Raw genomic sequence first — 27,060 nt, 5'->3', positions numbered from 1 at the left:
ACACTTAGTAATCATACACTTATGTAAGTAAATAATAATGCATCAAATCGTATATTTTATTAAGTTTATAAATAAAAAAGAAATAATAGTAGTTTGAAAAATATACATAATTTTCCGAAGGTAAATATTATGAATATGTTTATTTATATTAATGAAACTTAAACAGATTTAAGGAATTATTGCTTTGTATAACAATACACTGGCTTTTGTTTTCTTTTATCATAAAAATAGCATAATGATAATTCTGTTTGTTTGTGAGACAGTTCTGGAATTTTACGCAGAACCGCGTGGTGAGACTTGTTCTTTTTAGTATGTATATTTCCTTGTTTTGTGTTTTATGTGTTTATTTTACCCATTGGATTATTATTACATAACCATTATTTTTTTAAAACAAGAAAACATTTTTATGCCTACTGTGATGTGCAATTAGTTTTGGAAATTAATATCTACTGAAATCCTCGCCTAATAACGACCACACAGTAATTTACTTGTTTGTTGTTAAGCAGAAACCTCCACAGTATTTCATCGATTACATGTGTTGTTCGTTTGTGGGCTTCCAGTGACATAATGTCGATTTGCATTATTTTTATGTTGTTTGTGTTTCTTAGCCCACTAATAATATTATGAGAACATGCATTTAAAGTCATGAAAAGTACTTTTATCTTTATTTTTAAAGAGAAACTGGTCGAAAGAACCACTAGTCCCGGTCAGTTAATAGAAGTTGTGTCCAGTTCGACATGTTCGCTACCAAAGGGCCCTATCTCCGATGAATTCATCTTGGAAGAAGAGGATATTAAAACTGGAGACATCAGTGACGATGACATCTCGCTTAGCACGGATCAGATTAAGCGGGAAGATGAACCCAGCAGTTCTGGCATATCTATCTACAAGAGCGGCCGAGCTAGTCACAGCAGCGGGAAGTTGAAGCAAGAAAATCCGCAGGTTCTTCCCAAGTGTAACTGCGAAGAACTCAAGCGAGCCGATGCTTATCTAGAAACAAAGGACTTATGGGAAAAGTTCCACGAATTAGGAACCGAGATGATTATCACTAAGTCAGGGCGGTGAGTAGCCTTTCCTTTATGTGAGAACCGTGCTATAATTACCTATATAGACTGTGTTATAACAAATGTCTTTATCATAACCTTCTAAAGTTTCAGTGCTTTTAATACCATTTACAACAGTCTTAGAAATGTTAGTAATACAATGTATATAAATAGTGATTGTCCATGTATTCATAGGAAAAGACATGGGAAGTACAAAGTTGTGAAAATGTAAGTTGTGTAAACACGTAAATGACTTATTTATTATTAGAACAATATGTTTAATTTCAGTATCGTTGGACATGTTATAGACTAAAATAAAACTTATATGAAAGGCTTACAGAGCGCACTATAACACATGTTGCAGAAATTGACAAATAACTCTAATTATTTTTAAGAGACAGTTACTACATCTTACGACAAAAGTTGAGAGGTACTTATCACATTTGATGTCACATAAGTCTCCCTGTACAACTTTAGTCAACTTTATATACATGTAAAGATGAAATGTTTGTTTGCATCCTAACTCTTTCAAGTCCACTGCTCCCAGTCTCAATTAAAATTTGTATTAAGCATTCTGAACTACGGGGCATGTTTTAAGTGGGTCAAAACTGAACTTAACCGTAGTTCTATTTTGTAAAACCTGCTTATTGAGAACATTTCAAACAGTCTGAGCAGGTTGACGCTTTAGATAATGTTGAATATTGTAAAGAGATTCAAGATCAGAGATCCACACTTTTCTCATGGTCTCTGAGATGTAGGGTGTTCAAGGGTGGAATCACTTAAAAATCTTTGTTTATTTGTATGGAAACAAACTGTAAATGCTGTTTATGAAGAAACATTATTACAGTTAATTTTAAAATTTTGTGATAGTGTTTATGTTAATATTATTACTTTGAATTATATGATAACCGTTCAAGTTACATTGTTTTAATTAAGTTTAAACATTCCTCGTCAGTTGATGGTGATCTCAGCTTGTATCTATATCGAAATGCTTATCAACTGCTTATCACAAGTGAGCGTTCCTTATATTAAGGACAAAGAGCGTATTTTTTAAATCACATTTATCATTCGCCAGCTCATTAAAACATTAGACACTATTTTTTAGCCACTGTCACTGTTTCATATCGTCACAAAATACCATAGAACCAGGACTTATTTCAGTTCAAAACGAAAATAGGGCAAGAAAGAATAATACTTATTCTTACCTATATACAAGGCAATGTTCAAGATAGAACTATAAGCCTAATAGCATGTTATACAAATATTCTGTCGAAACGTGTCAACAAACAAAAGTGGTTATGTGGTTATTTTAATGTTACCTATTATCATAACGTTACATCACTGCAAAGTGTTTCAAAACAAAGATAGAGGACAAGCTGAATAGAGACGCACCAGCCTTCGAAAATCAGTTTGAATTAGCTTAGGTTTTCAAGGAAAAAAAAGACATATTTTAACTCTCTGATTACTTCCTAAACACCAGTTTATAGCTAACAGGACCGAGCCTAGCCTAGTGGTCAGTGTACCCGGACTGTAAGTGCGAGGTTTCATGGTTTCCATCCCGTTGCAGTAGAAATCTTTCCATACGCTTTGGGGTCGTGGGTATACTTCAAGAATGAGAATGAAATCTCGTTATTTTGTCAAACAACAGTAGCCACAGATTTGGCGGTGAATACTGTTGATAACACTATGTAACAATATTTTTACTTTTTCTTGTTCCTGGGCAGAAAGTGTTATTTCCCAATTACTTATGCCTAAAGTAAATGGGAAAGACCATTTTTTTCACTTCAAACTTTGCTTTTGTGACCTGGGAGCGTAAACGATAACATGATGAGAGACTTTATTTGGGGGCTGATACATAAAAGTGATTTACATTACAGCCGCAAATCTCGAAAAACTACTCACTTCTAAACATTTTTGTATAACTTTGGTATAAATACATGTAAATCTTGATTCATATGTTGTTTAATTCAGACCTTATGTAAATAAAAATGTTCAAATTTGCCCGTTTTCACATAGAATAAAGATTAATTTCTAAATTTTATTATCCAGGTCACAAAAGCAAAAGTTTGAAGGGAATAACGGCCATTTTCTGTACTTTTACAACATAAACAATTAAGAAATAACACATACTATCCAGGAACAAAATTTGTATTACATAATGTTATCAGTCCTAATTTCCTCTAGTCGATCAGTTTAAATTAAGAATGGTTATAAATATATAGCACTTGTGTAACTTTTCCACCTCCGAGGTGTTATTACTAACGGACTATCTGAAAGGAACAAAAACATGAACACGACAGGTGATCTGTTATTGCACATTTTAAAGACCTGCTGTTGATTAGGTAAACCTCTGAAGTGTTATTACTAACGAAGTATTGAGAGGAAACAAACACTGTTGTAGCTAATAGGCACAACCAGCTGTTTGCATTAACTTAACATTAATTAATAAAACTGTATGTGAAGCGAGACGTCCAGCCTATGTATAGTACGTGGTGAAGCAGATCCTACGAAGGTATTATAGTTACATTATATATGTGTAATAAGTCGAACATCTCTCTATATACATATATATATATGCAAGTTCGATTACTACTAGCCCTCTAAAACATTGATGTTTATGACAGAAGAGAGAGATTAATTACCTTGTAAGCTGAAGATAATGTGAAATTATTATAACTGAAATACGTCAAACTATTGGGATAAATAAATACGACATCTTCTCTGTTTATAAATATTCATGGAAACTGTTTCATTGCGGGATTATGGAAACACGTGTTTAATATATGTGTCAGTTTTTCTTTTCACAGTACCAAACACTTATATTATAGCATAAACACTACGATATACAGATGCATACGGTTAACCTAAGAGTCTATGGTTGGCGTCTAGTTGCCTCAGAAAATGCGCCCTTTACTTCTGGGCACGTTACATGTGTGACAGTCATATCCCACTATTCGATTAGATTAGAGTAGACAAAAACTACTGTTCAACTTTTCGCGTATTTCGCACAACAAACACACATGAAATATAGCGCTGGAAATAATAACACAAACACACAAGTACGAGGACAACAGTAATCCATATTTTCCGTCTAAAGCAGCATATATCATATATATACTGTAAATGCTACTTACCATAGTGCCATAGTAATATGCGCACTATGTCAAAACATTGGTATTTAGAGTGAGATTCTTAATTGTTTGTTTTTGAATTTCGCGCAAAGCTACACGAGGACTATCTGCGCTAGTTGTCCCTAATTTAGCAGTGTGGAACTAGAGGGAGGGCAGCTAATCATCATCACCCACCGCTAACTCTTAGACTACTCTTTTACTAACGAACAGTGGGATTGATTATAATTTTATAATGCTCCCATGGCTGAGAGGGCGAGCATGTTTGGTATGACGAGGATTCGAACCCGCAACCTTCAGATTACGAGTCAAGCACCCTAACCACCTGGCCATGCCGGGCCACGAGTGAGATTCTATCGACATTATGATGGCTTTTCTCTCACACAGCTTTGTAGTTAAGAGCGCTGTCACAATGAGCATGATTAAACTCTAACACTGGACATCTTGCTATATTGTTAACTAACTGCTGTATTTGTATCACACTTCCTCTACATTTTTAATTGTAAATGAGCTTCATGTGTTAACCCTATGTTTAAGTAGATCATAGAGATAGCAATTCATCGGAGCTGATTCGGAAGAACTGATAGTTATGTAGTTGCACGAGCTTGATGTGATTCTAGTTTTCGGTTATTTTTCTCGTGACAATAGCTGGTGACTATGAAACATTTGTAAAGTTTGCGAACCATCGTTAACTTCAAGTTCTTGTTTATTATTTTTTTAAGAGTATCGTGAGGCAATCCCAGCTTCATTGCAATTTTTATTGGAGTATTATATTTATTATCCTTCACTTTCACTGTGCCTACGAGGAAATTGCTTCGAATTGGTTTAACACGTAGTTGTGACGCAATTTTTATTTAGCCATAAGTGTAACCATGACAACATCGCGTCCTCGATTGGTCAAAAAAATCACCATGAGCAGTTTGTGGTCACACATCTCTGTTTCAGCAAATGCTAATCGATGTTGTGATGACTTTATACGGCCGCAGCTTGAAAAATGTTCTTGTGAGGACTGTGTGCTGACACAGCTTCAATGACTTTCTTGTGAAGAATCTGTTCTGGCTACAAGTTCAACGATGGTCTTGTGAGGACTCTATGTTAGCCACACTTGAACCATCGTTCAAAGCTACACGAGGGCTATCTGCGCTAGCCTCCCCTAATTTAGCAGTGTAAGACTAGACGGAAGGCACCTAGTCATCACCACCCACTGTCAACTCTTGGGCTACTCTTTTACCAGCGAATAGTGGGATTGACCGTCACATTATAACGCCCATCCGACTGAAAGGGCAAGCATGTTTGGTGTAACGGGGATTCGAACCCGAAACCCTCGTATTACACACTGTAAACACTCTGCAGTTATTGGAACTTATGAACCTTGATGCTTGAAGATAGCTTTTGTGTTTGTTCTTTCTCTTCAAGAGTTGTGATATTCCAACAGAGACGTAGGCAGATATCTGAAAATAATGTGCTATTTTTGAAGGCAAAGGGACAATTAGTATCAAATATTTACTGGGAAGCATGATCCTCGGAATTTTTTACAATCTACACTGTAAATGTATTTATGAAGTTATACGAGTCTGATACCTTATGAATGTGTTTTATACATATTTGGATGGTATTTATAAAGAGCAGGCGCTTCACTACGCTGTTCATGCTCACCCGAATGGAAGCTCTCCATCAAACAAAAGACTCTATAGTTTAAAATAAACTAACGTGACTGAAAGATATAAAATAACGGGGTTTATAAATAACAAACAAACATTTGAACAACAAAACACGTTACAGTACTTAAGAAGAAACTTTACGTAATCAAAGATGCTCTTGCAGTTGGCTTCCAGCATTGAAACTTATATGCATAATACAGTTACCTTTAAACTAAGATGCTAATGCATTAACCAATAACAAGTATTCAACATCTGTGACAGTTCTGTCCTTCCACGTAACTGTCTGACTTGACAAGACATTTATTGGAAAGCCTTCTGTTGCGTTGTTAACTTACCTCTAATTGAGTCTAAGAAGATAAATACAGTAGTAAGAGCAAAAAAATTCCTTGTAGTGTTGTTTTTTTTTAATTTCTGTTCTCAGATGTCATTCGGTCTATACCTCACTCGAAGTAAGATGTCTTGATATCATAGCCGAAGCTACCTATAAGGTTACCGAGGTCCGCTCATTGGTTCAAATTTGAAATTAAATTTAAAGTTCTATTTAATTTTATACTGAAATACTGCCGAATAATTCATATGGTAAGTATGTACACCGTATGTAAAGCTGATGTTATGGGGTTGTCGGTGCTGATGATAGGATAAGCATATTTTAAATTATTTGATTCGTTTTTCATCCTGATCACGTGTTTCTATTTTACATCACATTGCTCAGTTTCGATTTGCATCTCCAATTACGCTGTTAAATTTCTCGTCTAATTCTTCAATGTCTTCTTCACAGTCTTCATTTTAATCGTTAGATGAGTTTTGTGGAGTATTTTATTTCTGGGTGTTATGAATTTGAAACAAGCTGTGTCTATTTGTCTCAAAAACTTCGCGCCAAAACACAGAAAATATTACTTGCGCATAAACCTACCTAAACGTGAACTGATAAACTGTAGTGGAAACAAACAACAGTATCTGTGGCCAATTCTAGATATGCTCTTCTGGTTGCACTTTTGTAACGCACCCACATCATCCACAAAGTGTGGAAAGTAGCTCTTTGGGAGGGGAAGGCATAGGAACGCGAACTATAACCCTCTGATTCACAATCTGAGGACATTAACCATAAGACCATGCATGATCAACCCAACAGAGATGTCCCAAGACACATCTGCTACAAGATTGTTTTATACTAGATGTTGCTAAGTGCCACTAGATGATGCTGTGCTGTGGTACCTAAGTGCCGCTTGGTGAAGTGTGATGGTATCTAATCACTGCTAGATAATGCTCTGTTATGGTACGTAATTGCCACTTGGTGATGCTGTATACTGATATCTAATTGCAACTGTGTAATGCACTTTGGTGATACCTAATTATCTTCACATAATGAAGTATCAGATTCAATCTACAGTAATGTCATATAAAAGTTTTACATAACCAACGAACTCTCGCAGCGTTGTGTTTGTTTGTTTTAAGAATTTCGCGCAAAGCTACACAAGGGCTATCTGCACTAGCCGTCCCTAATTTATTAGTGTAAGACTAGAGGGAAGGCAGCTAGTCATCACCACCCACCGCCAAACTCTTAGACTCCTCTTTTACTAACGAATAGTGGGAGTGACCGTCACACTATAATGCCCCCACGGCTGAAAGGGTAAGCATGTTTGGTGTGACGGGGATTCGAACCCGTGACCCTCGGATTACGAGTCGAATGCCTTAATCACCTGGCCATGCCGGACCTTATACAAAATGATGTATTGGATCGTTATTAGAAAACAAAATATTAAAACCATAAAATTACCGAATGCTAAAATGTCTCAGTGTTGAATGTTTATTTAATTCTGTAAATAAATTGCAAGGAAGTAATTAAAACACCACCTAGTGACTCCACGCAGTACTACAACTGTACATAAGAAAGTGTAACCGATGGATTTCTCTGAATGGCTGTAGCATATTATGTGTTCATCATGTTGCCCTGAGGATCAAAACTAAAATTATAAACAGTGCGAAAACCTTGATGTGGAGCAATGAAACCCACAATTCATCGAATCCTTCAAACGGATGAAGTTGGATTTGATAAACACCATGAGAACATATTGGATACGACTGTGTTGTTGTTGTTGTTTTTGAATTAAGCACAAAGCAACACAATGGGCTATCTGTTCTCTGCCCACCACGGGTATCGAAACCCGGTTTTTAGAGTTTTAAGTCCGCAGACATACCGCTGAGCCACTGGGGGGGGGCGTTATGACTGTCTCGTAGCAACTATGGAAGAATGGGTTGTATCTCGAATTTGCCTGATCTTAATTGGTTTAAGCTTGGATCTCTCATTGTAGTTGAAGAAGATATACAGATAGTGTGGTATATTATAATACTCAGAATATTTTTCCCCCTCTACATTCATGAAATTCGGTGGTAAAGGACCATACCTATTCCAGTTGGACAGAGTTTGAGTTATATTAAAAGGATCTTGGACCCTCACCATGTCGTTACAGACATGTCTCCTCAAATGTTCAATTTGAAAAGAGTGCACACGAGGTCTGTTCAAAAAATACGCGGACTGACGTCATAAAACAAAATGTACTTTATTTAGAAGTTACAGGTTTGGGCCCCTTCAAAGTACTCTCCTCCCCAACGCACACATTTATCCCAACGGTGTTTCCACTTGTTGAAACAGTCCTGGTACGCTTCTTTTGTAATGTCCTCCAGCTCCTTCGTCGCATTTGCCTTAATCTCGGGAATCGTCTCAAATCTTCTTCCTTTCAAGGGTTTCTTGAGTTTGGGGAACAAGAAAAAATCGCAAGGAGCAAGGTCAGGTGAGTAGGAGGGTGGGAAAGAACAGTGATCGAGTGTTTGGCCAAAAACTCACGAGTTCTGAGGGCTGAATTTCGCAGCAACGCGGTGCATCTTCAATTTTTCGGTCAAAATCTCGTAACAAGATCTAACTGATATCCCACACTCTTCAGCAAGCTCCCTGACAGTCAGACGTCGATTTGCCCGCACCAGGGTGTTGATTTTGTCGACGTGTGGGTCGTCAGTTGACGTGGAAGGACGTCCAGGACGCTCATAATCTTCAATGGACTGTTGACCATCATTAAAACGTTCATGCCACTTGAAACATGCCGTACGCTTCATAGCAACATCACCGTAAGCCGTGTTGAGCATAGCAAAAGTTTCAGTCGCAGATTTTTCAAGTTTAACACAAAATTTCACAGCAAGTCGTTGCTCCTTCAAGTCATTCATTCTGAAATCCGCCAAACGAAAAAATCGCACTTCACTTAAAACCGCGTAGCTAATACACAAACGAAGATATCTGCAATCGGGAAATGGCGTCGTAATCAGCTGACCTGTGCGAACCTAGCGACACCAAGCGGATTCCCCTGGAACCAACTGGAGCCGCGCAATTCAAACAGTCCGCGTATTTTTTGAACAGCCCTCGTATTAACAGCAGCTCGGTAACATGGTTGCCGTTACAAAAAAGTTTCCGTTCGTGATGTTATCATGTCCAAAACACACCACTCTTCTCTGCACTTTCCATAACCCATCGTTCGTTTCACCAATCTGATTTGCACAGAACTTCGTAGTATGTAATAGCATGAATACCTGTTTCATTTTTCAACTGCTTGATATATGTGGCGGTTAAATGGATATGTTGTGGAAGAAACTTAACTTGTGTACAAATATGTCACTTCCACAAACAAAGTTTCTTCTTAATTAGACAGTACTCTTGCGTAGGGCATGTTAACAGCCTTGACCAATGACTTTTGTGCTCCTGGGGTTTCCACCTGTTACAAGATACCGTGCTTTGCTTACAATGGCTGTAATGCTGCCTGTTTCTGGTCTCTTTATAGATGGTTCTGGTGGCTCAAGCTGATTCATATTCCTTTGTCTTCCATTGCGATCAATCAAAATATACCTGAGTCTTGAAAATTATACTTATGACCTGAGTGTATGAATAGATGTTCTTCAGTTTTTGGTGACATATACGTAGCACCAAGTAACATAAAAACATAGTTTTGGCATAAGCCGATCGGTAATAACTGTCACATGAATGGTTGATTTGCATATTCAAACTTGTTATCATAAACTTACTCAGCCCCCTGTACGGTTTACAGAAATAATTAATGTTAATAATCCAGATCAAGTGAACCACTTAGGAATGGTGTTTTCTCATAGCAAAGCCACATGAGGCTATCTTCTGTGTTCTTAATTTTTAGTGTTGTACGTCCGAAGACTTACCGCTGTTCCTTTTGGAAGCCAAGATGTTGGTAAATGTAATCAAAAGTAGGCCCATAGCCCTACTAAATTGAGGTCTCAGTCGCAAAATATGAAACTTTTCATCTTCAGGATTGCTAATTTATGTACAACAAGTAAGGTTGCCGTAATGGTAAATATAATAGCGAAAAATTGCCAATATAAATGTTCATATTCGTTACTATACTTGATAGGATGGTCCTCCTTCATTGAACGTTTTTGAAGTTTCTGTTTAAAACACTTTAGTGCTGTTAGCTTCTTAGACAGGATTATCGCATACAATATATCTGACATATATGTTGATATTTACTACAGACACCATGAGGTTCTAGGCTGTAACAACTGATATCTGTTTTATGTACTACAATAATGTAATAATGCCAGTATCTCAGTTTCAAGTTGGTACAGACTATGGAACCTGATATCTTATGTAATTAAACACGTAACCCAAAGCAATAATCTATTTTATATTAATATGTACCGCATTAAGGCCTAGTAAATCGCTTTATAATATTTTTACAACTTTGGCCAGATTAACCTCAAGACCACGGTTTCAGCAGTTGCTTCATGTCTCTCAAAATGTCACAGCAGTTCAAGTAACATAAATTAGATGAAGCTGAAAAGACGTCAGCTATTCCTAACTAGGTCTATCTATCCGACCTCACGCGTAAACTGCCACCTCGCGGTATATAAATCAATAGGATTGGGCTACCTGCTGCTCCAGCCCCTCTTTCTACCAATGCCTATTTGTTTTCATCAGTACACATGCCATAAATAACAGTGTACTATTTCTTTTTGACTTTTTATGTTTAAAATAATTTCATTTTGTATATTTACATTATAATCCAATAAATATTTTAAATCTAACAACTTTCGGATTTTTATCCCTTTATGTTCCATGAACATTTCTTTATAGCCTTTGTATAAAATATACACATAAATACTTTCTTTAACCCTTACGACTTTGCAAAGTTAGCTTATTCACATGCAACCTGACCGCCTGTCCATGCCGAGCCATGAGGTTTGAAAATTATAGGATAGTTAGAAAGTGGTCAAACACTACAAGTACCACGAAGTGTTAGTAGCAGAATGTGGTCTGATTTTCAGACCACCAATACAGTTGACTAGTGACCCAAGCAAAGCAGACCTTTGTCTACAATCCCAAAAAGCTACTGCTACGTGACAGTAAAGACTCGAAGCAACTGATGTATCTTAGCTTCTAAACGAATCAACATTTAAAAGCAGTCAGAAGATTGTGAATCAGGGTGCAAATAATCATAAATATGTTTCATAAGTGTTAGCCTTTATGCGAAACGATCAATGACATGATTTCTATATCTCATTGGTACGTCTTCAGTAGCGTCGAAAACACGTGAATTGGTCAAATGATATGTTGATGAATGTCCTGCTCTCAGATGAGTTATAAATTTCCATAGCAGCCATATTAGGGAAGTGCAAACAGTTTGAGAGTTCCCGAAATTACATCTAACCCGAATTTTGCTCAATAAAAATGTGCAGATGATAGTGGTGACAAACTGCAATATAAGGAAACAGTTTTGCAAGTACTGATGTCACTACATGCAAGTACAATTAGTTGGACATACCTTTCTCTAGTGAATGACAACACAGAGACAGACCGCCCTCTCCACACCCGCAAAGTTTAAAACTTTTCTTGTAGGACAGGATATGGAGCGAATAAATGTTTCTCACGCTCACCAGACTTAACATGGAAGTAACTTCTAAGATACGTTCTAGAAGAAACTTGGAAGCAGGTAAACCGTGTCTGGAAAGTGATGATGTACTGGAAGTGAGTTAGTTTTCCAAAACACCTCCTTGATTCGTTCATTTCAAGCTTGTCCAAATGTATTTACAACTTGCAATAGTGCCTGAAGTGTCTTCTGAGCATCTTTTAGGCTACAAAGTCTGTAGTGTCAAATGGGTATTTGCGGGCTTGATCCCTGAATGAAAAAAAAAAAAAATTTTCAACTCACATTAATAATCACCGGACATTTTGTTTAAAATATACTCAGTGATACCAATGGCGCTATTAATAACATTAATTGTGCTTTGTAGTAAATAGAATACAGAAATTCCTTAACTTCTGTGAGCAATTTTTGTTATTTCTCAGCTGATCTATAGCTATTCAACTAATTAGGCAAACACTATATTGAACATTCCATTAATGAGACGAAGAATGTGTCCCATTTCATTTATATGCAAAAACGACTCGTTTTTGTCTTCGGTCATCGATGACCGAAGAAGTTCGAAACGCTGTTCGCTCTTCTATGTAAAATATTTTCTCAACCCAAACGAGCCGTTTTTGCATATAAATTTCTCAACAAGTGGGTGTCCCATTTCACTTTGTTTTATAGCATTAAAACTGAAAAGGAGTGAAATGAGTTTTATTTTTCTAATATATCTGTGGGAAAAAAGGTTCTTATAGCAAAGCCACATCAGGCTATCTTCTGTGTACATAAAAGGGTATCGAACCTTTGATGTTAGCATTGCAAGTCGGAAAACATACCGCTGTCCCACCGAGGGACTTTTCTAATATCAACTCCTCACAGGGTTTTTGTTGTTACTGAATGAAGTCTGATTTTTAGGAATGTTTTTACAGTTTTCAAAGTGTACATCAATGTTGATTGTGCTACTCTCTTTTTGACACATATAAAAGATTCATGCTCTCCTGTAGAACAACGGTAAGTCTACGGACTTGCAACGTTTGAATCCGGGTTGCGATTTCCCGCGGTGGACACAGCAGATAGCTCGCTTATTGTGGCTTTGCTGTAAAACAAAAGCTTAATACACTTATATGATAAGCAAACCAATATCTACCTTTCTAGTACGTAGATATAGAAATTACTCCGTACAGCCTGGCCCGGCATGGCTAGGTGGGTTAAGGCGTTCGACTTCTAATCCGAGGGTTGGGGATTCGCATCCCTGTCGCACCAAACATGCTCGCCCTTTCAGCCGTGGGGGCGCTATAATGTGACGGTTAATCCCACTATTCGTTAGTAAAAGAGTAGCCCAAGAGTTGGCGGTGGGTGGTAATAACTAACTGCCTTCCCTCTAGCCTTACACTGCGAAATTAGGGATGGCTAACACAGATAGCCCTCGTGTAGCTTTGCGTGAAATTAAAAAGAAAAACCGTACAGCCTAAACAAGAAAAAGAGTCTCATTTATCTTTAATAATTGAAAGATTGTTATATTTAAGGTTCATGTATATTCGTACAGACGTACGTTACCCCTGTTTTCCTCCCATGGACGAAACACACCCAAAATAATTTCGCTCAGAACTATTTTACCCATTCCATTGTAATTACACATTTTATCAATTGCAGCCATATATAATTGTTAAAGTGTCTTCAGTTATAAAATTGTTCTAGTAGGTGGCGATACTAGTACAGGTAATTAAAACGGATACTACACAGAGGTAAAACATCACTACATTATTACTCGGAAGTATAGAAGCATTCGATTATCTCAAACAACATGGAGTTTTCTCTCACTGGGTTTCCGAATTCGCAATTTATTTGAAAATGCATCCAATCACTGATAATGAGGAAGTAGAAGAAACTTCTTCATTGGGTTTCAAATTTTCCGTGTTTAAGTCCAGTAAACTATTATTATTTTTTCTCTTCTGTGGTAGAAAAACAAAAAGTAGCTTATGACAAGGTAATTAAATTCATTACTGTTCTCTACCTGTACTATACATATACTTGCACGTTCAATATACATGTGAATAAATCTCTAGAATATTTCTTTCTGTAGCTTTTCAAACAGTATCATTTCATTCAGACAAATTATGTGTAATTTCACATGGAAATGGACCAACGTCAAACACATGAAGATATTTCTAGTCATACATACAATGCCCACCACAACATCAGGTATATTGTAGCACAACTAGCAGATGGTACTTGTGCCATTACAAGCTGTGTCATTTACGACTTGCAGAATATTTTCAGGTGCGCCAAATGCCTTATAACACCGTGAGCTTTCCACCTGGCCAATGTTGATAAGTATCAAACAAACTTGTCAACCCTCACGACCTTCTTACTACGTGTCGCAAAAATAATTACTTAACCACGTGAATTTAGTTTCCACATTTGAACGTTAGGTTTCAAGAGAAAAGAAATTAAGATATACTTTTTTGTATTCACTCACGATCTTCTGAGATCTTAAAAATGTAAAAGGTTATTTGTTATTTTGAATTTCGCCCAAAGCTACTCGAGGGCTATCTGCGCTATGTAAAAGGTATTTACGTTTGTAATTAGTAAATACACAAATACTTTCTGATGTCTTATTCCACGGAGCTATAACTGTTAAGAGATGGTAGGTTTTTCGTGATATGTAAGGGATTGTTAGGAAAAAAATTGAAATAATCGTCTAGAAGAAACTTGTACGTTGCTCATCATGGAGAGTTATCTGAGAATAGTGGGTTCGAATTCCCGTCACGCTAAATATTCTCGCCCTTTAAACCGTGGGGGTGTTATTATGTGACGATCAATCCCATTATTCTTTGGTAAAAGAGTAGCCCAAGAGTTTGGTAAGGAACTTCACACCCATGACCTGTAAACTGTGAATCAAATACCCTAACCATCAGGTCATTCCAAGGAGCAATGGAGAGAGAACTTTCTTGTATTACGGAAAGGGTGGTACTAATGTTGGGGTTACAGTATAGAGGAGAGCTTTTCTTCATTACGGAAAGGTGGTACTAATGTTGGGGTTACAGTGTAGAGGAGAGCTTTTCTTCATTACGGAAAGGGTGGTACTAATGTTGGGGCTACGGTGTAGAGGAGAGCTTTTCTTCATTACGGAAAGGGTGGTACAAATGTTGGGGTTACAGTGTAGAGGAGAGCTTTTCTTTATTACGGAAAGAGTGGTACTAATGTTGGGGTTACAGTGTAGAGGAGAGCTTTTCTTCATTACGGAAAGGGTGGTACTAATGTTGGGGTTACAGTGTAGAGGAGAGCTTTTCTTTATTACGGAAAGGGTGGTACTAATGTTGGGGTTACAGTATAGAGGAGAGCTTTTCTTCATTACGGAAAGGTGGTACTAATGTTGGGGTTACAGTGTAGAGGAGAGCTTTTCTTCATTACGGAAAGGGTGGTACAAATGTTGGGGTTACAGTGTAGAGGAGAGCTTTTCTTTATTACGGAAAGAGTGGTACTAATGTTCGGGTTACAGTGTAGAGGAGAGCTTTTCTTTATTACGGAAAGGGTGGTACTAATGTTGGGGTTACAGTGTAGAGGAGAGCTTTTCTTCATTACGGATAGGGTGGTACTAATGTTGGGGTTACAGTGTAGAGGAGAGCTTTTCTTCATTACGGAAAGGGTGGTACTAATGTTGGGGTTACAGTGTAGAGGAGAGCTTTTCTTCATTACGAAAGGGTGGTACTAATGTTGGGGTTAGAGTGTAGAAAAGAGCTTTTCTTCATTATGGATAGGGTGGTACTAATGTTGGGGTTACGGTGTAGAGGAGAGCTTTTCTTCATTACGGATAGGGTGGTACTAATGTTGGGGTTAGAGTGTAGAGGAGAGCTTTTCTTCATTATGGATAGGGTGGTACTAATGTTGGGGTTACGGTGTAGAGGAGAGCTTTTCTTCATTACGAAAAGGGTGGTACTAATGTTGGGGTTACAGTGTAGAGGAGAGCTTTTCTTCATTATGGATAGGGTGGTACTAATGTTGGGGTTACAGTGTAGAGGAGAGCTTTTCTTTATTACGGAAAGGGTGGTACTAATGTTGGGGTTACAGTGTAGAGGAGAGCTTTTCTTCATTACGGATAGGGTGGTACTAATGTTGGGGTTACGGTGTAGAGGAGACCTTTTCTTCATTACGGATAGGGTGGTACTAATGTTGGGGTTACAGTGTAGAGGAGAGTTTTCTTCATTACGGAAAGGGTGGTACTAATGTTGGGGTTACAGTGTAGAAATCTTTTCTTCATTACGGAAAGGGTGGTACTAATGTTGGGGTTACGGTGTAGAGGAGAGCTTTTCTTCATTACGGATAGGGTGGTACTAATGTTGGGGTTACAGTGTAGAGGAAAGCTTTTCTTCATTGCGGAAAGGGTGGTACTAATGTTGGGGTTACAGTGTAGAGGAGAGCTTTTCTTCATTACGGATAGGGTGGTACTAATGTTGGAGTTACAGTGTAGAGGAGAGCTTTTCTTCATTACGGAAGGGTGGTACTAATGTTGGGGTTACAGTGTAGAAGAGAGCTTTTCTTCATTACGGATAGGGTGGTACTAATGTTGGGGTTACAGTATAGAGGAGAGCTTTTCTTCATTACGGAAAGAGTGGTACTAATGTTGGGGTTACAGTGTAGAGGAAAGCTTTTCTTTATTACGGAAAGGGTGGTACTAATGTTGGGGTTACAGTGTAGAGGAGAGCTTTTCTTCATTACGGATAGGGTGGTACTAATGTTGGGGTTACGGTGTAGAGGAGAGCTTTTCTTCATTACGGATAGGGTGGTACTAATGTTGGAGTTACGGTGTAGAGGGAAAGCTTTTCTTCATTACGGAAAGGGTGGTACTAATGTTGGGGTTACAGTGTAGAGGAGAGCTTTTCTTCATTACGGAAAGGGTGGTACTTATGTTGGGGTTACAGTGTAGAGGAGAGCTTTTCTTTATTACGGAAAGAGTGGTACTAATGCTGGGGTTACAGTGTAGAGGAGAGCTTTTCTTCATTACGGAAAGGGTGGTACTAATGTTGGGGTTACAGTGTAGAGGAGAGCTTTTTCTTCATTATGGATAGGGTGGTACTAATGTTGGGGTTACGGTGTAGAGGAGAGCTTTTCTTCATTACGAAAGGGTGGTACTAATGTTGGGGTTACAGTGTAGAGGAGAGCTTTTCTTCATTATGGATAGGGTGGTACTAATGTTGGGGTTACAGTGTAGAGGAGAGCTTTTCTTTATTACGGAAAGGGTGGTACTAATGTTGGGGTTACGGTGTAGAGGAGAGCTTTTCTTCATTACGGATAGGGTGGTACTAATGTTGGGGTTACGGTGTAGAGGAGAGCTTTTCTTCATTACGGATAGGGTGGTACTAATGTTGGGGTTACAGTGTAGAGGAGAGTTTTTCTTCATTACGGAAAGGGTGGTACTAATGTTGGGGTTACAGTGTAGAGGAAATCTTTTCTTCATTACGGAAAGGGTGGTACTAATGTTGGGGTTACGGTGTAGAGGAGAGCTTTTCTTCATTACGGATAGGGTGGTACTAATGTTGGGGTTACAGTGTAGAGGAAAGCTTTTCTTCATTGCGGAAAGGGTGGTACTAATGTTGGGGTTACAGTGTAGAGGAGAGCTTTTCTTCATTACGGATAGGGTGGTACTAATGTTGGGGTTACAGTGTAGAGGAGAGCTTTTCTTCATTACGGAAAGGGTGGTACTAATGTTGGGGTTACAGTGTAGAAGAGAGCTTTTCTTCATTACGGATAGGGTGGTACTAATGTTGGGGTTACAGTATAGAGGAGAGCTTTTCTTCATTACGGAAAGAGTGGTACTAATGTTGGGGTTACAGTGTAGAGGAAAGCTTTTCTTTATTACGGAAAGGGTGGTACTAATGTTGGGGTTACAGTGTAGAGGAGAGCTTTTCTTCATTACGGATAGGGTGGTACTAATGTTGGGGTTACGGTGTAGAGGAGAGCTTTTCTTCATTACGGATAGGGTGGTACTAATGTTGGAGTTACGGTGTAGAGGAAAGCTTTTCTTCATTACGGAAAGGGTGGTACTAATGTTGGGGTTACAGTGTAGAGGAGAGCTTTTCTTCATTACGGAAAGGGTGGTACTAATGTTGGGGTTACAGTGTAGAGGAGAGCTTTTCTTTATTACGGAAAGAGTGGTACTAATGTTGGGGTTACAGTGTAGAGGAGAGCTTTTCTTCATTACGGAAAGGGTGGTACTAATGTTGGGGTTACAGTGTAGAGGAGAGCTTTTCTTTATTACGGAAAGAGTGGTACTAATGTTGGGGTTACAGTGTAGAGGAGAGCTTTTCTTCATTACGGAAAGGGTGGTACTAATGTTGGGGTTACAGTGTAGAGGAGAGCTTTTCTTTATTACGGAAAGGGTGGTACTAATGTTGGGGTTACAGTATAGAGGAGAGCTTTTCTTCATTACGGAAAGGTGGTACTAATGTTGGGGTTACAGTGTAGAGGAGAGCTTTCTTCATTACGGAAAGGGTGGTACAAATGTTGGGGTTACAGTGTAGAGGAGAGCTTTTCTTTATTACGGAAAGGTGGTACTAATGTTCGGGTTACAGTGTAGAGGAGAGCTTTTCTTCATTACGGATAGGGTGGTACTAATGTTGAGGTTACAGTGTAGAGGAGAGCTTTTCTTCATTACGGAAAGGGTGGTACTAATGTTGGGGTTACGGTGTAGAGGAGAGCTTTTCTTCATTACGGAAAGGGTGGTACAAATGTTGGGGTTACAGTGTAGAGGAGAGCTTTTCTTCATTACGGAAAGGGTGGTACTAATGTTGGGGTTACAGTGTAGAGGAGAGCTTTTCTTTATTACGGAAAGGGTGGTACTAATGTTGGGGTTACAGTGTAGAGGAGAGCTTTTCTTCATTACGGAAAGGGTGGTACTAATATTGGGGTTACGGTATAGAGGAAAGCTTTTCTTTATTACGGAAAGGATGGTACTAATGTTGGGGTTACAGTGTAGAGGAGAGCTTTCTTCATTACGGAAAGGGTGGGTACAAATGTTGGGGTTACAGTGTAGAGGAGAGCTTTTCTTCATTACGGATAGGGTGGTAATAATGTTGGGGTTACAGTGTAGAGGAGAGCTTTTCTTTATTACGGAAGGGTGGTACTAATGTTGGGGTTACAGTGTAGAGGAGAGCTTTTCTTCATTACGGATAGGGTGGTACTAATGTTGAGGTTACAGTGTAGAGGAGAGCTTTTCTTCATTACGGAAAGGGTGGTACTAATGTTGGGGTTACAGTGTAGAGGAGAGCTTTTCTTCATTACGGAAAGGGTGGTACTAATGTTGGGGTTACAGTGTAGAGGAGAGCTTTTCTTCATTACGAAAAGGGTGGTACTAATGTTGGGGTTAGAGTGTAGAGGAGAGCTTTTCTTCATTATGGATAGGGTGGTACTAATGTTGGGGTTACGGTGTAGAGGAGAGCTTTTCTTCATTACGGATAGGGTGGTACTAATGTTGGGGTTAGAGTGTAGAGGAGAGCTTTTCTTCATTATGGATAGGGTGGTACTAATGTTGGGGTTACGGTGTAGAGGAGAGCTTTTCTTCATTACGAAAAGGGTGGTACTAATGTTGGGGTTACAGTGTAGAGGAGAGCTTTTCTTCATTATGGATAGGGTGGTACTAATGTTGGGGTTACAGTGTAGAGGAGAGCTTTTCTTTATTACGGAAAGGGTGGTACTAATGTTGGGGTTACGGTGTAGAGGAGAGCTTTTCTTCATTACGGATAGGGTGGTACTAATGTTGGGGTTACGGTGTAGAGGAGAGCTTTCTTCATTACGGATAGGGTGGTACTAATGTTGGGGTTACAGTGTAGAGGAGAGTTTTTCTTCATTACGGAAAGGTGGGTACTAATGTTGGGGTTACAGTGTAGAGGAAATCTTTTCTTCATTACGGAAGGGTGGTACTAATGTTGGGGTTACGGTGTAGAGGAGAGCTTTTCTTCATTACGGATAGGGTGGTACTAATGTTGGGGTTACAGTGTAGAGGAAAGCTTTTCTTCATTGCGGAAAGGGTGGGTACTAATGTTGGGGTTACAGTGTAGAGGAGAGCTTTTCTTCATTACGGATAGGGGTGGTACTAATGTTGGGGTTACAGTGTAGAGGAGAGCTTTTCTTCATTACGGAAAGGGTGGTACTAATGTTGGGGTTACAGTGTAGAAGAGAGCTTTTCTTCATTACGGATAGGGTGGTACTAATGTTGGGGTTACAGTATAGAGAGGAGAGCTTTTCTTCATTACGGAAAGAGTGGTACTAATGTTGGGGTTACAGTGTAGAGGAAAGCTTTTCTTTATTACGGAAGGGTGGTACTAATGTTGGGGTTACAGTGTAGAGGAGAGCTTTTCTTCATTACGGATGGGGTGGTACTAATGTTGGGGTTACAGTGTAGAGGAAAGCTTTTCTTCATTGCGGAAAGGGTGGTACTAATGTTGGGGTTACAGTGTAGAGGAGAGCTTTTCTTCATTACGGATAGGGTGGTACTAATGTTGGGGTTACAGTGTAGAGGAGAGCTTTTCTTCATTACGGAAGGGTGGTACTAATGTTGGGGTTACAGTGTAGAAGAGCTTTTCTTCATTACGGATGGGGTGGTACTAATGTTGGGATTACAGTATAGAGGAGAGCTTTTCTTCATTACGGAAAGAGTGGTACTAATGTTGGGGTTACAGTGTAGAGGAAAGCTTTTCTTTATTACGGAAAGGGTGGTACTAATGTTGGGGTTACAGTGTAGAGGAGAGCTTTTCTTCATTACGGATAGGGTGGTACTAATGTTGGGGTTACGGTGTAGAGGAGAGCTTTTCTTCATTACGGATAGGGTGGTACTAATGTTGGAGTTACGGTGTAGAGGAAAGCTTTTCTTCATTACGGAAAGGGTGGTACTAATGTTGGGGTTACAGTGTAGAGGAGAGCTTTTCTTCATTACGGAAAGGGTGGTACTAATGTTGGGGTTACAGTGTAGAGGAGAGCTTTTCTTTATTACGGAAAGAGTGGTACTAATGCTGGGGTTACAGTGTAGAGGAGAGCTTTTCTTCATTACGGAAAGGGTGGTACTAATGTTGGGGTTACAGTGTAGAGGAGAGCTTTTCTTCATTATGGATAGGGTGGTACTAATGTTGGGGTTACGGTGTAGAGGAGAGCTTTTCTTCATTACGAAAGGGTGGTACTAATGTTGGGGTTACAGTGTAGAGGAGAGCTTTTCTTCATTATGGATAGGGTGGTACTAATGTTGGGGTTACAGTGTAGAGGAGAGCTTTTCTTTATTACGGAAAGGGTGGTACTAATGTTGGGGTTACGGTGTAGAGGAGAGCTTTTCTTCATTACGGATAGGGTGGTACTAATGTTGGGGTTACGGTGTAGAGGAGAGCTTTTCTTCATTACGGATAGGGTGGTACTAATGTTGGGGTTACAGTGTAGAGGAGAGTTTTCTTCATTACGGAAAGGGTGGTACTAATGTTGGGGTTACAGTGTAGAGGAAATCTTTTCTTCATTACGGAAAGGGTGGTACTAATGTTGGGGTTACGGTGTAGAGGAGAGCTTTTCTTCATTACGGATAGGGTGGTACTAATGTTGGGGTTACAGTGTAGAGGAAAGCTTTTCTTCATTGCGGAAAGGGTGGTACTAATGTTGGGGTTACAGTGTAGAGGAGAGCTTTTCTTCATTACGGATAGGGTGGTACTAATGTTGGGGTTACAGTGTAGAGGAGAGCTTTTCTTCATTACGGAAAGGGTGGTACTAATGTTGGGGTTACAGTGTAGAGAGAGCTTTTCTTCATTACGGATAGGGTGGTACTAATGTTGGGGTTACAGTATAGAGGAGAGCTTTTCTTCATTACGGAAAGAGTGGTACTAATGTTGGGGTTACAGTGTAGAGGGAAAGCTTTTCTTTATTACGGAAAGGGTGGTACTAATGTTGGGGTTACAGTGTAGAGGAGAGCTTTTCTTCATTACGGATAGGGTGGTACTAATGTTGGGGTTACGGTGTAGAGGAGAGCTTTTCTTCATTACGGATAGGGTGGTACTAATGTTGGAGTTACGGTGTAGAGGAAAGCTTTTCTTCATTACGGAAAGGGTGGTACTAATGTTGGGGTTACAGTGTAGAGGAGAGCTTTTCTTCATTACGGAAAGGGTGGTACTAATGTTGGGGTTACAGTGTAGAGGAGAGCTTTTCTTTATTACGGAAAGAGTGGTACTAATGTTGGGGTTACAGTGTAGAGGAGAGCTTTTCTTCATTACGGAAAGGGTGGTACTAATGTTGGGATTACAGTGTAGAGGAAAGCTTTTCTTTATTACGGAAAGGGTGGTACTAATGTTGGGGTTACAGTATAGAGGAGAGCTTTTCTTCATTACGGAAAGGTGGTACTAATGTTGGGGTTACAGTGTAGAGGAGAGCTTTTCTTCATTACGGAAAGGGTGGTACAAATGTTGGGGTTACAGTGTAGAGGAGAGCTTTTCTTTATTACGGAAAGAGTGGTACTAATGTTCGGGTTACAGTGTAGAGGAGAGCTTTTCTTCATTACGGATAGGGTGGTACTAATGTTGAGGTTACAGTGTAGAGGAGAGCTTTTCTTCATTACGGAAAGGGTGGTACTAATGTTGGGGTTACGGTGTAGAGGAGAGCTTTTCTTCATTACGGAAAGGGTGGTACAAATGTTGGGGTTACAGTGTAGAGGAGAGCTTTTCTTCATTACGGAAAGGGTGGTACTAATGTTGGGGTTTCAGTGTAGAGGAGAGCTTTTCTTTATTACGGAAAGGGTGGTACTAATGTTGGGGTTACAGTGTAGAGGAGAGCTTTTCTTCATTACGGAAAGGGTGGTACTAATATTGGGGTTACGGTATAGAGTAAAGCTTTTCTTTATTACGGAAAGGGTGGTACTAATGTTGGGGTTACAGTGTAGAGGAGAGCTTTTCTTCATTACGGAAAGGGTGGTACAAATGTTGGGGTTACAGTGTAGAGGAGAGCTTTTCTTCATTACGGATAGGGTGGTAATAATGTTGGGGTTACAGTGTAGAGGAGAGCTTTTCTTTATTACGGAAAGGGTGGTACTAATGTTGGGGTTACAGTGTAGAGGAGAGCTTTTCTTCATTACGGATAGGGTGGTACTAATGTTGGGGTTACAGTGTAGAGGAGAGCTTTTCTTCATTACGGAAAGGGTGGTACTAATGTTGGGGTTACAGTGTAGAGGAGAGCTTTTCTTCATTACGAAAAGGGTGGTACTAATGTTGGGGTTAGAGTGTAGAGGAGAGCTTTTCTTCATTATGGATAGGGTGGTACTAATGTTGGGGTTACGGTGTAGAGGAGAGCTTTTCTTCATTACGGATAGGGTGGTACTAATGTTGGGGTTAGAGTGTAGAGGAGAGCTTTTCTTCATTATGGATAGGGTGGTACTAATGTTGGGGTTACGGTGTAGAGGAGAGCTTTTCTTCATTACGAAAAGGGTGGTACTAATGTTGGGGTTACAGTGTAGAGGAGAGCTTTTCTTCATTATGGATAGGGTGGTACTAATGTTGGGGTTACAGTGTAGAGGAGAGCTTTTCTTTATTACGGAAAGGGTGGTACTAATGTTGGGGTTACGGTGTAGAGGAGAGCTTTTCTTCATTACGGATAGGGTGGTACTAATGTTGGGGTTACGGTGTAGAGGAGAGCTTTTCTTCATTACGGATAGGGTGGTACTAATGTTGGGGTTACAGTGTAGAGGAGAGTTTTTCTTCATTACGGAAAGGGTGGTACTAATGTTGGGGTTACAGTGCAGAGAAATCTTTTCTTCATTACGGAAAGGGTGGTACTAATGTTGGGGTTACGGTGTAGAGGAGAGCTTTTCTTCATTACGGATAGGGTGGTACTAATGTTGGGGTTACAGTGTAGAGGAAAGCTTTTCTTCATTGCGGAAAGGGTGGTACTAATGTTGGGGTTACAGTGTAGAGGAGAGCTTTTCTTCATTACGGATAGGGTGGTACTAATGTTGGGGTTACAGTGTAGAGGAGAGCTTTTCTTCATTACGGAAAGGGTGGTACTAATGTTGGGGTTACAGTGTAGAGAGAGCTTTTCTTCATTACGGATAGGGTGGTACTAATGTTGGGGTTACAGTATAGAGGAGAGCTTTTCTTCATTACGGAAAGAGTGGTACTAATGTTGGGGTTACAGTGTAGAGGAAAGCTTTTCTTTATTACGGAAAGGGTGGTACTAATGTTGGGGTTACAGTGTAGAGGAGAGCTTTTCTTCATTACGGATAGGGTGGTACTAATGTTGGGGTTACGGTGTAGAGGAGAGCTTTTCTTCATTACGGATAGGGTGGTACTAATGTTGGAGTTACGGTGTAGAGGAAAGCTTTTCTTCATTACGGAAAGGGTGGTACTAATGTTGGGGTTACAGTGTAGAGGAGAGCTTTTCTTTATTACGGAAAGGGTGATGCTAGTGTTAAAATTACAACTGTCCTTCTCATATCATAATACTATTGTTTTCTTATTTAATCTTCAGACAATACAACTACGATTATTCATTTCTCCAAAACATTTTAATATAATTACTTGATACAATTTGTTAGGATAGTTTTTACAGATTACATTTTTTATTACCAATCTATAATACCTCTCTCTCCTACATTAATGTTATGCTTACACCTTGTTGACAGAGGAATTTTTAGCCCATGCCATCTGTTTATTATCAGTTACACGACTGGTAGGAGTTGACGCACTTACAGCCTCTGCGCCCTCTCGTTGAGACGCACGACTACAATAATGATTGAATATGTTTCAAGTGGCTGTAATGTGTTCCTTATTCATTTCATTATGTCCCACTAGTACGCTATATACATTCAATAAAGCAGAACGCAATATATTTTTATTCGTTGTACAGGGTGTTCGGAAAGTCACTGTGCACTTGTATATTTATTAACAGACGTGTTTCAATACAGAATACAGGAGGTAAATATGAATGACAATTATAAACAATGTTGAAAGTGACCCCTGTTGGCATCAATACAGGCTTGGATCCTTCTTATTTTGTTTCTAAACACCGCTATCAGTTGCTGGCTTGAAACAGACTGAATGATATGTGATTACAAAACTGCACAGTGACTTTCCGAACACCCTGTATATTACAATGTGAACATTCGGCCAAATACCAATCTACGACCCAGATTTCTGAATGATGTTAAGTTAGCTGCCAGTCAATTCTCTACGTTATCAAATATCAGATTTCTATGTACATTGTTTTAAAAGTGACAGATGGGCTGTTAATGGATTCTTGGCAGAAAACATATTTGATTTCTAATAGCATATACAGTACTTAAAGTTACATCTCTCATCATTGTTGCTTGGAATGTGAATTTCTTTTACTGATTAAAGTGTTGATTCATGCACTACAAACTATTTGAAAAATGATTACATTTAATTTCTGGGGTAGAAGAGAAATTTGTTTGTTTTGAATTTTGCGCAAAGCTACACGAGGGTCATCTGTGCTATCCGTCTTTAATTTAACAGTGTAATTTAACATAACTCTGTGCAGCAGAGATGTTTTAGTCGGTAATTTTTCCCACTAACCTGTAACAGATTTTAATTCAAGTTTCAACAGATTCATCAACTAAAATAATCTTGATCCAGGTCTTGTGGTGCAGAAGTATGCCTGCGGACTCGTATCGCTAAAATCGGATTTCGATACCCGTGATGGCTAGAGCACAGTTAGCCCATTGATTAGCTTTGTGCTTAATTCCAAATAATCAACCAGTTCTTGCACGTTTCCCGTTGTCAGAAAGAAATATTCACACTTGTAACCACAAACCTTTGTCGATTGTAAGTGAGATACCTGTTTCTGTCACTCACGATGGTTATAAGTATTGCATGCCTTAACTAGGAAAACATGCATGAGCAACACCTGGTGGAAAAGTGTAATTTTTAAACTTACAAAATCTGGCAAAAATTAAATTTACAATATTTTAATTATTAAGTTTATAATGGTTTAATGAGCTAAGTTATAAGGTTGACTGAATGTGTAGAAATTCAAGGTAGGTTTTTTGTCATTCATTGTCAAGTAAAACTAACCAACAGACACCAGTAAAACTGTGCGTGATTTTGTTCTCCTTGCTTAACAGGCTTTACTCTCAAACCTTTACGCTTTTACATGTCTAGCAACCCGATTGCTCAATAATTTTTGGCAGAATAGACTTTTTTGTAATTGGAAACTCAAACTCAAACTAACGTGGCAGGAGTTTAGTTTAGAGAAAGAGAAATCAGATGAGTTCTCTCTGCAACTGGGGTGTTCAGGAACGTTGTGGTTCCTCTTCGTCCCCTTTCGTGAATTGTTATTGGGAATAAGTTGGTTTTTTTTAAATTAATTATTATTATTTTTTTAACTCTTTGGGTGGAGGATGTCTTTCTAAATGTTGTCTTGGGTGGAGGCAAAGGCAGCACCGGAAAGAAAGGCCGAGACCTGTCCCGAAAGGAAGAAGTCAAGCAAATGTCAACATGAATAGAATTCAAATCAAATCAAACGGCGCGATTCAGGGTCTGGCAATAAAGTTGCCTGGGATCTATAAATCCAATGCCTAAGTTGTTTTGCTGTGGGGGGAAACGGGAGTGCCCCGAGAAAACCCACTTTCACAGGACAGGCGCCGAAAGTTTTGCCTGTCGTGTGCCCGGTATCTGAAAAAAAAAGGAATACATGTTAATGACATGGGTTTATTTATTTACATTCTTTGTTGAGTAATTTGTGATTCTTGAAATATGTTGTAAGGTGAAATGTATTTTGTTGGTGCACTGGATAATTTGTGTAGTGATGCCGTTAGTTTGTTTCTATTTTCTGCTTTTAGATAATATTTAAGTGATATTTCCGTTATTCTATCTCTTATTGTTGGTAAATTGCTAATTTGATGTATATAATTTTTGTAATTGGAACTATTGATGCTGGTTTTTATAGTTTGTAGAAATTCACTGACTTGTATCTTTAAAAGCGACCTGACTGTACTCGTGCAGTCGTCTGTTGCACAGTTTCAGTTATGAAACGACACCTATGGAACAAACAAATATAAAAAGTTTCGTGTTTCTGCTCGGAAACTTTCCATTTGATTAAAAGAAGATAGAAATTGTAAGAACTGAAACAGTATGATACAGGGTTCGTACCTAGTAGAAAAATGTATTCTGTGTTGAGTATGTTGTTGGTATGTATTCTGCAATAGAGTTGCATCAATGCAACTTAAGAATAACATAACATGATGCAGAGTTAGCTTATTTGAAGCATCGCTGTATACCGTAACCCTAACGTGCAAATAAGATTTTTACTTGCTAGCGTTTCAGCCTTTTGAAATGGT

At 38.9% G+C, this 27,060-nt stretch overlaps 1 protein-coding gene across 2 annotated transcripts in view; it reads left to right on the top strand.

Moving 5' to 3' along the window:
* Positions 1-27,060, top strand: part of LOC143250948 (T-box transcription factor TBX20-like) — a 67,013-nt gene that overhangs the window by 11,439 nt on the left and 28,514 nt on the right. For both annotated transcript variants that reach the window (XM_076502178.1, XM_076502177.1), the window contains exon 2: positions 677-1,061. In XM_076502178.1, coding sequence (XP_076358293.1) covers positions 677-1,061 — 385 coding nt within the window. The remainder of the gene's footprint in view (positions 1-676; positions 1,062-27,060) is intronic.

This window comes from Tachypleus tridentatus, chromosome 5 (genome assembly GCF_004210375.1).
Source record: "Tachypleus tridentatus isolate NWPU-2018 chromosome 5, ASM421037v1, whole genome shotgun sequence".
NCBI classification, from domain to species: domain Eukaryota; kingdom Metazoa; phylum Arthropoda; class Merostomata; order Xiphosura; family Limulidae; genus Tachypleus; species Tachypleus tridentatus.
Note: the sequence above shows the minus strand (reverse complement) of the source record. Positions and strands in the feature narration are given on the sequence as shown.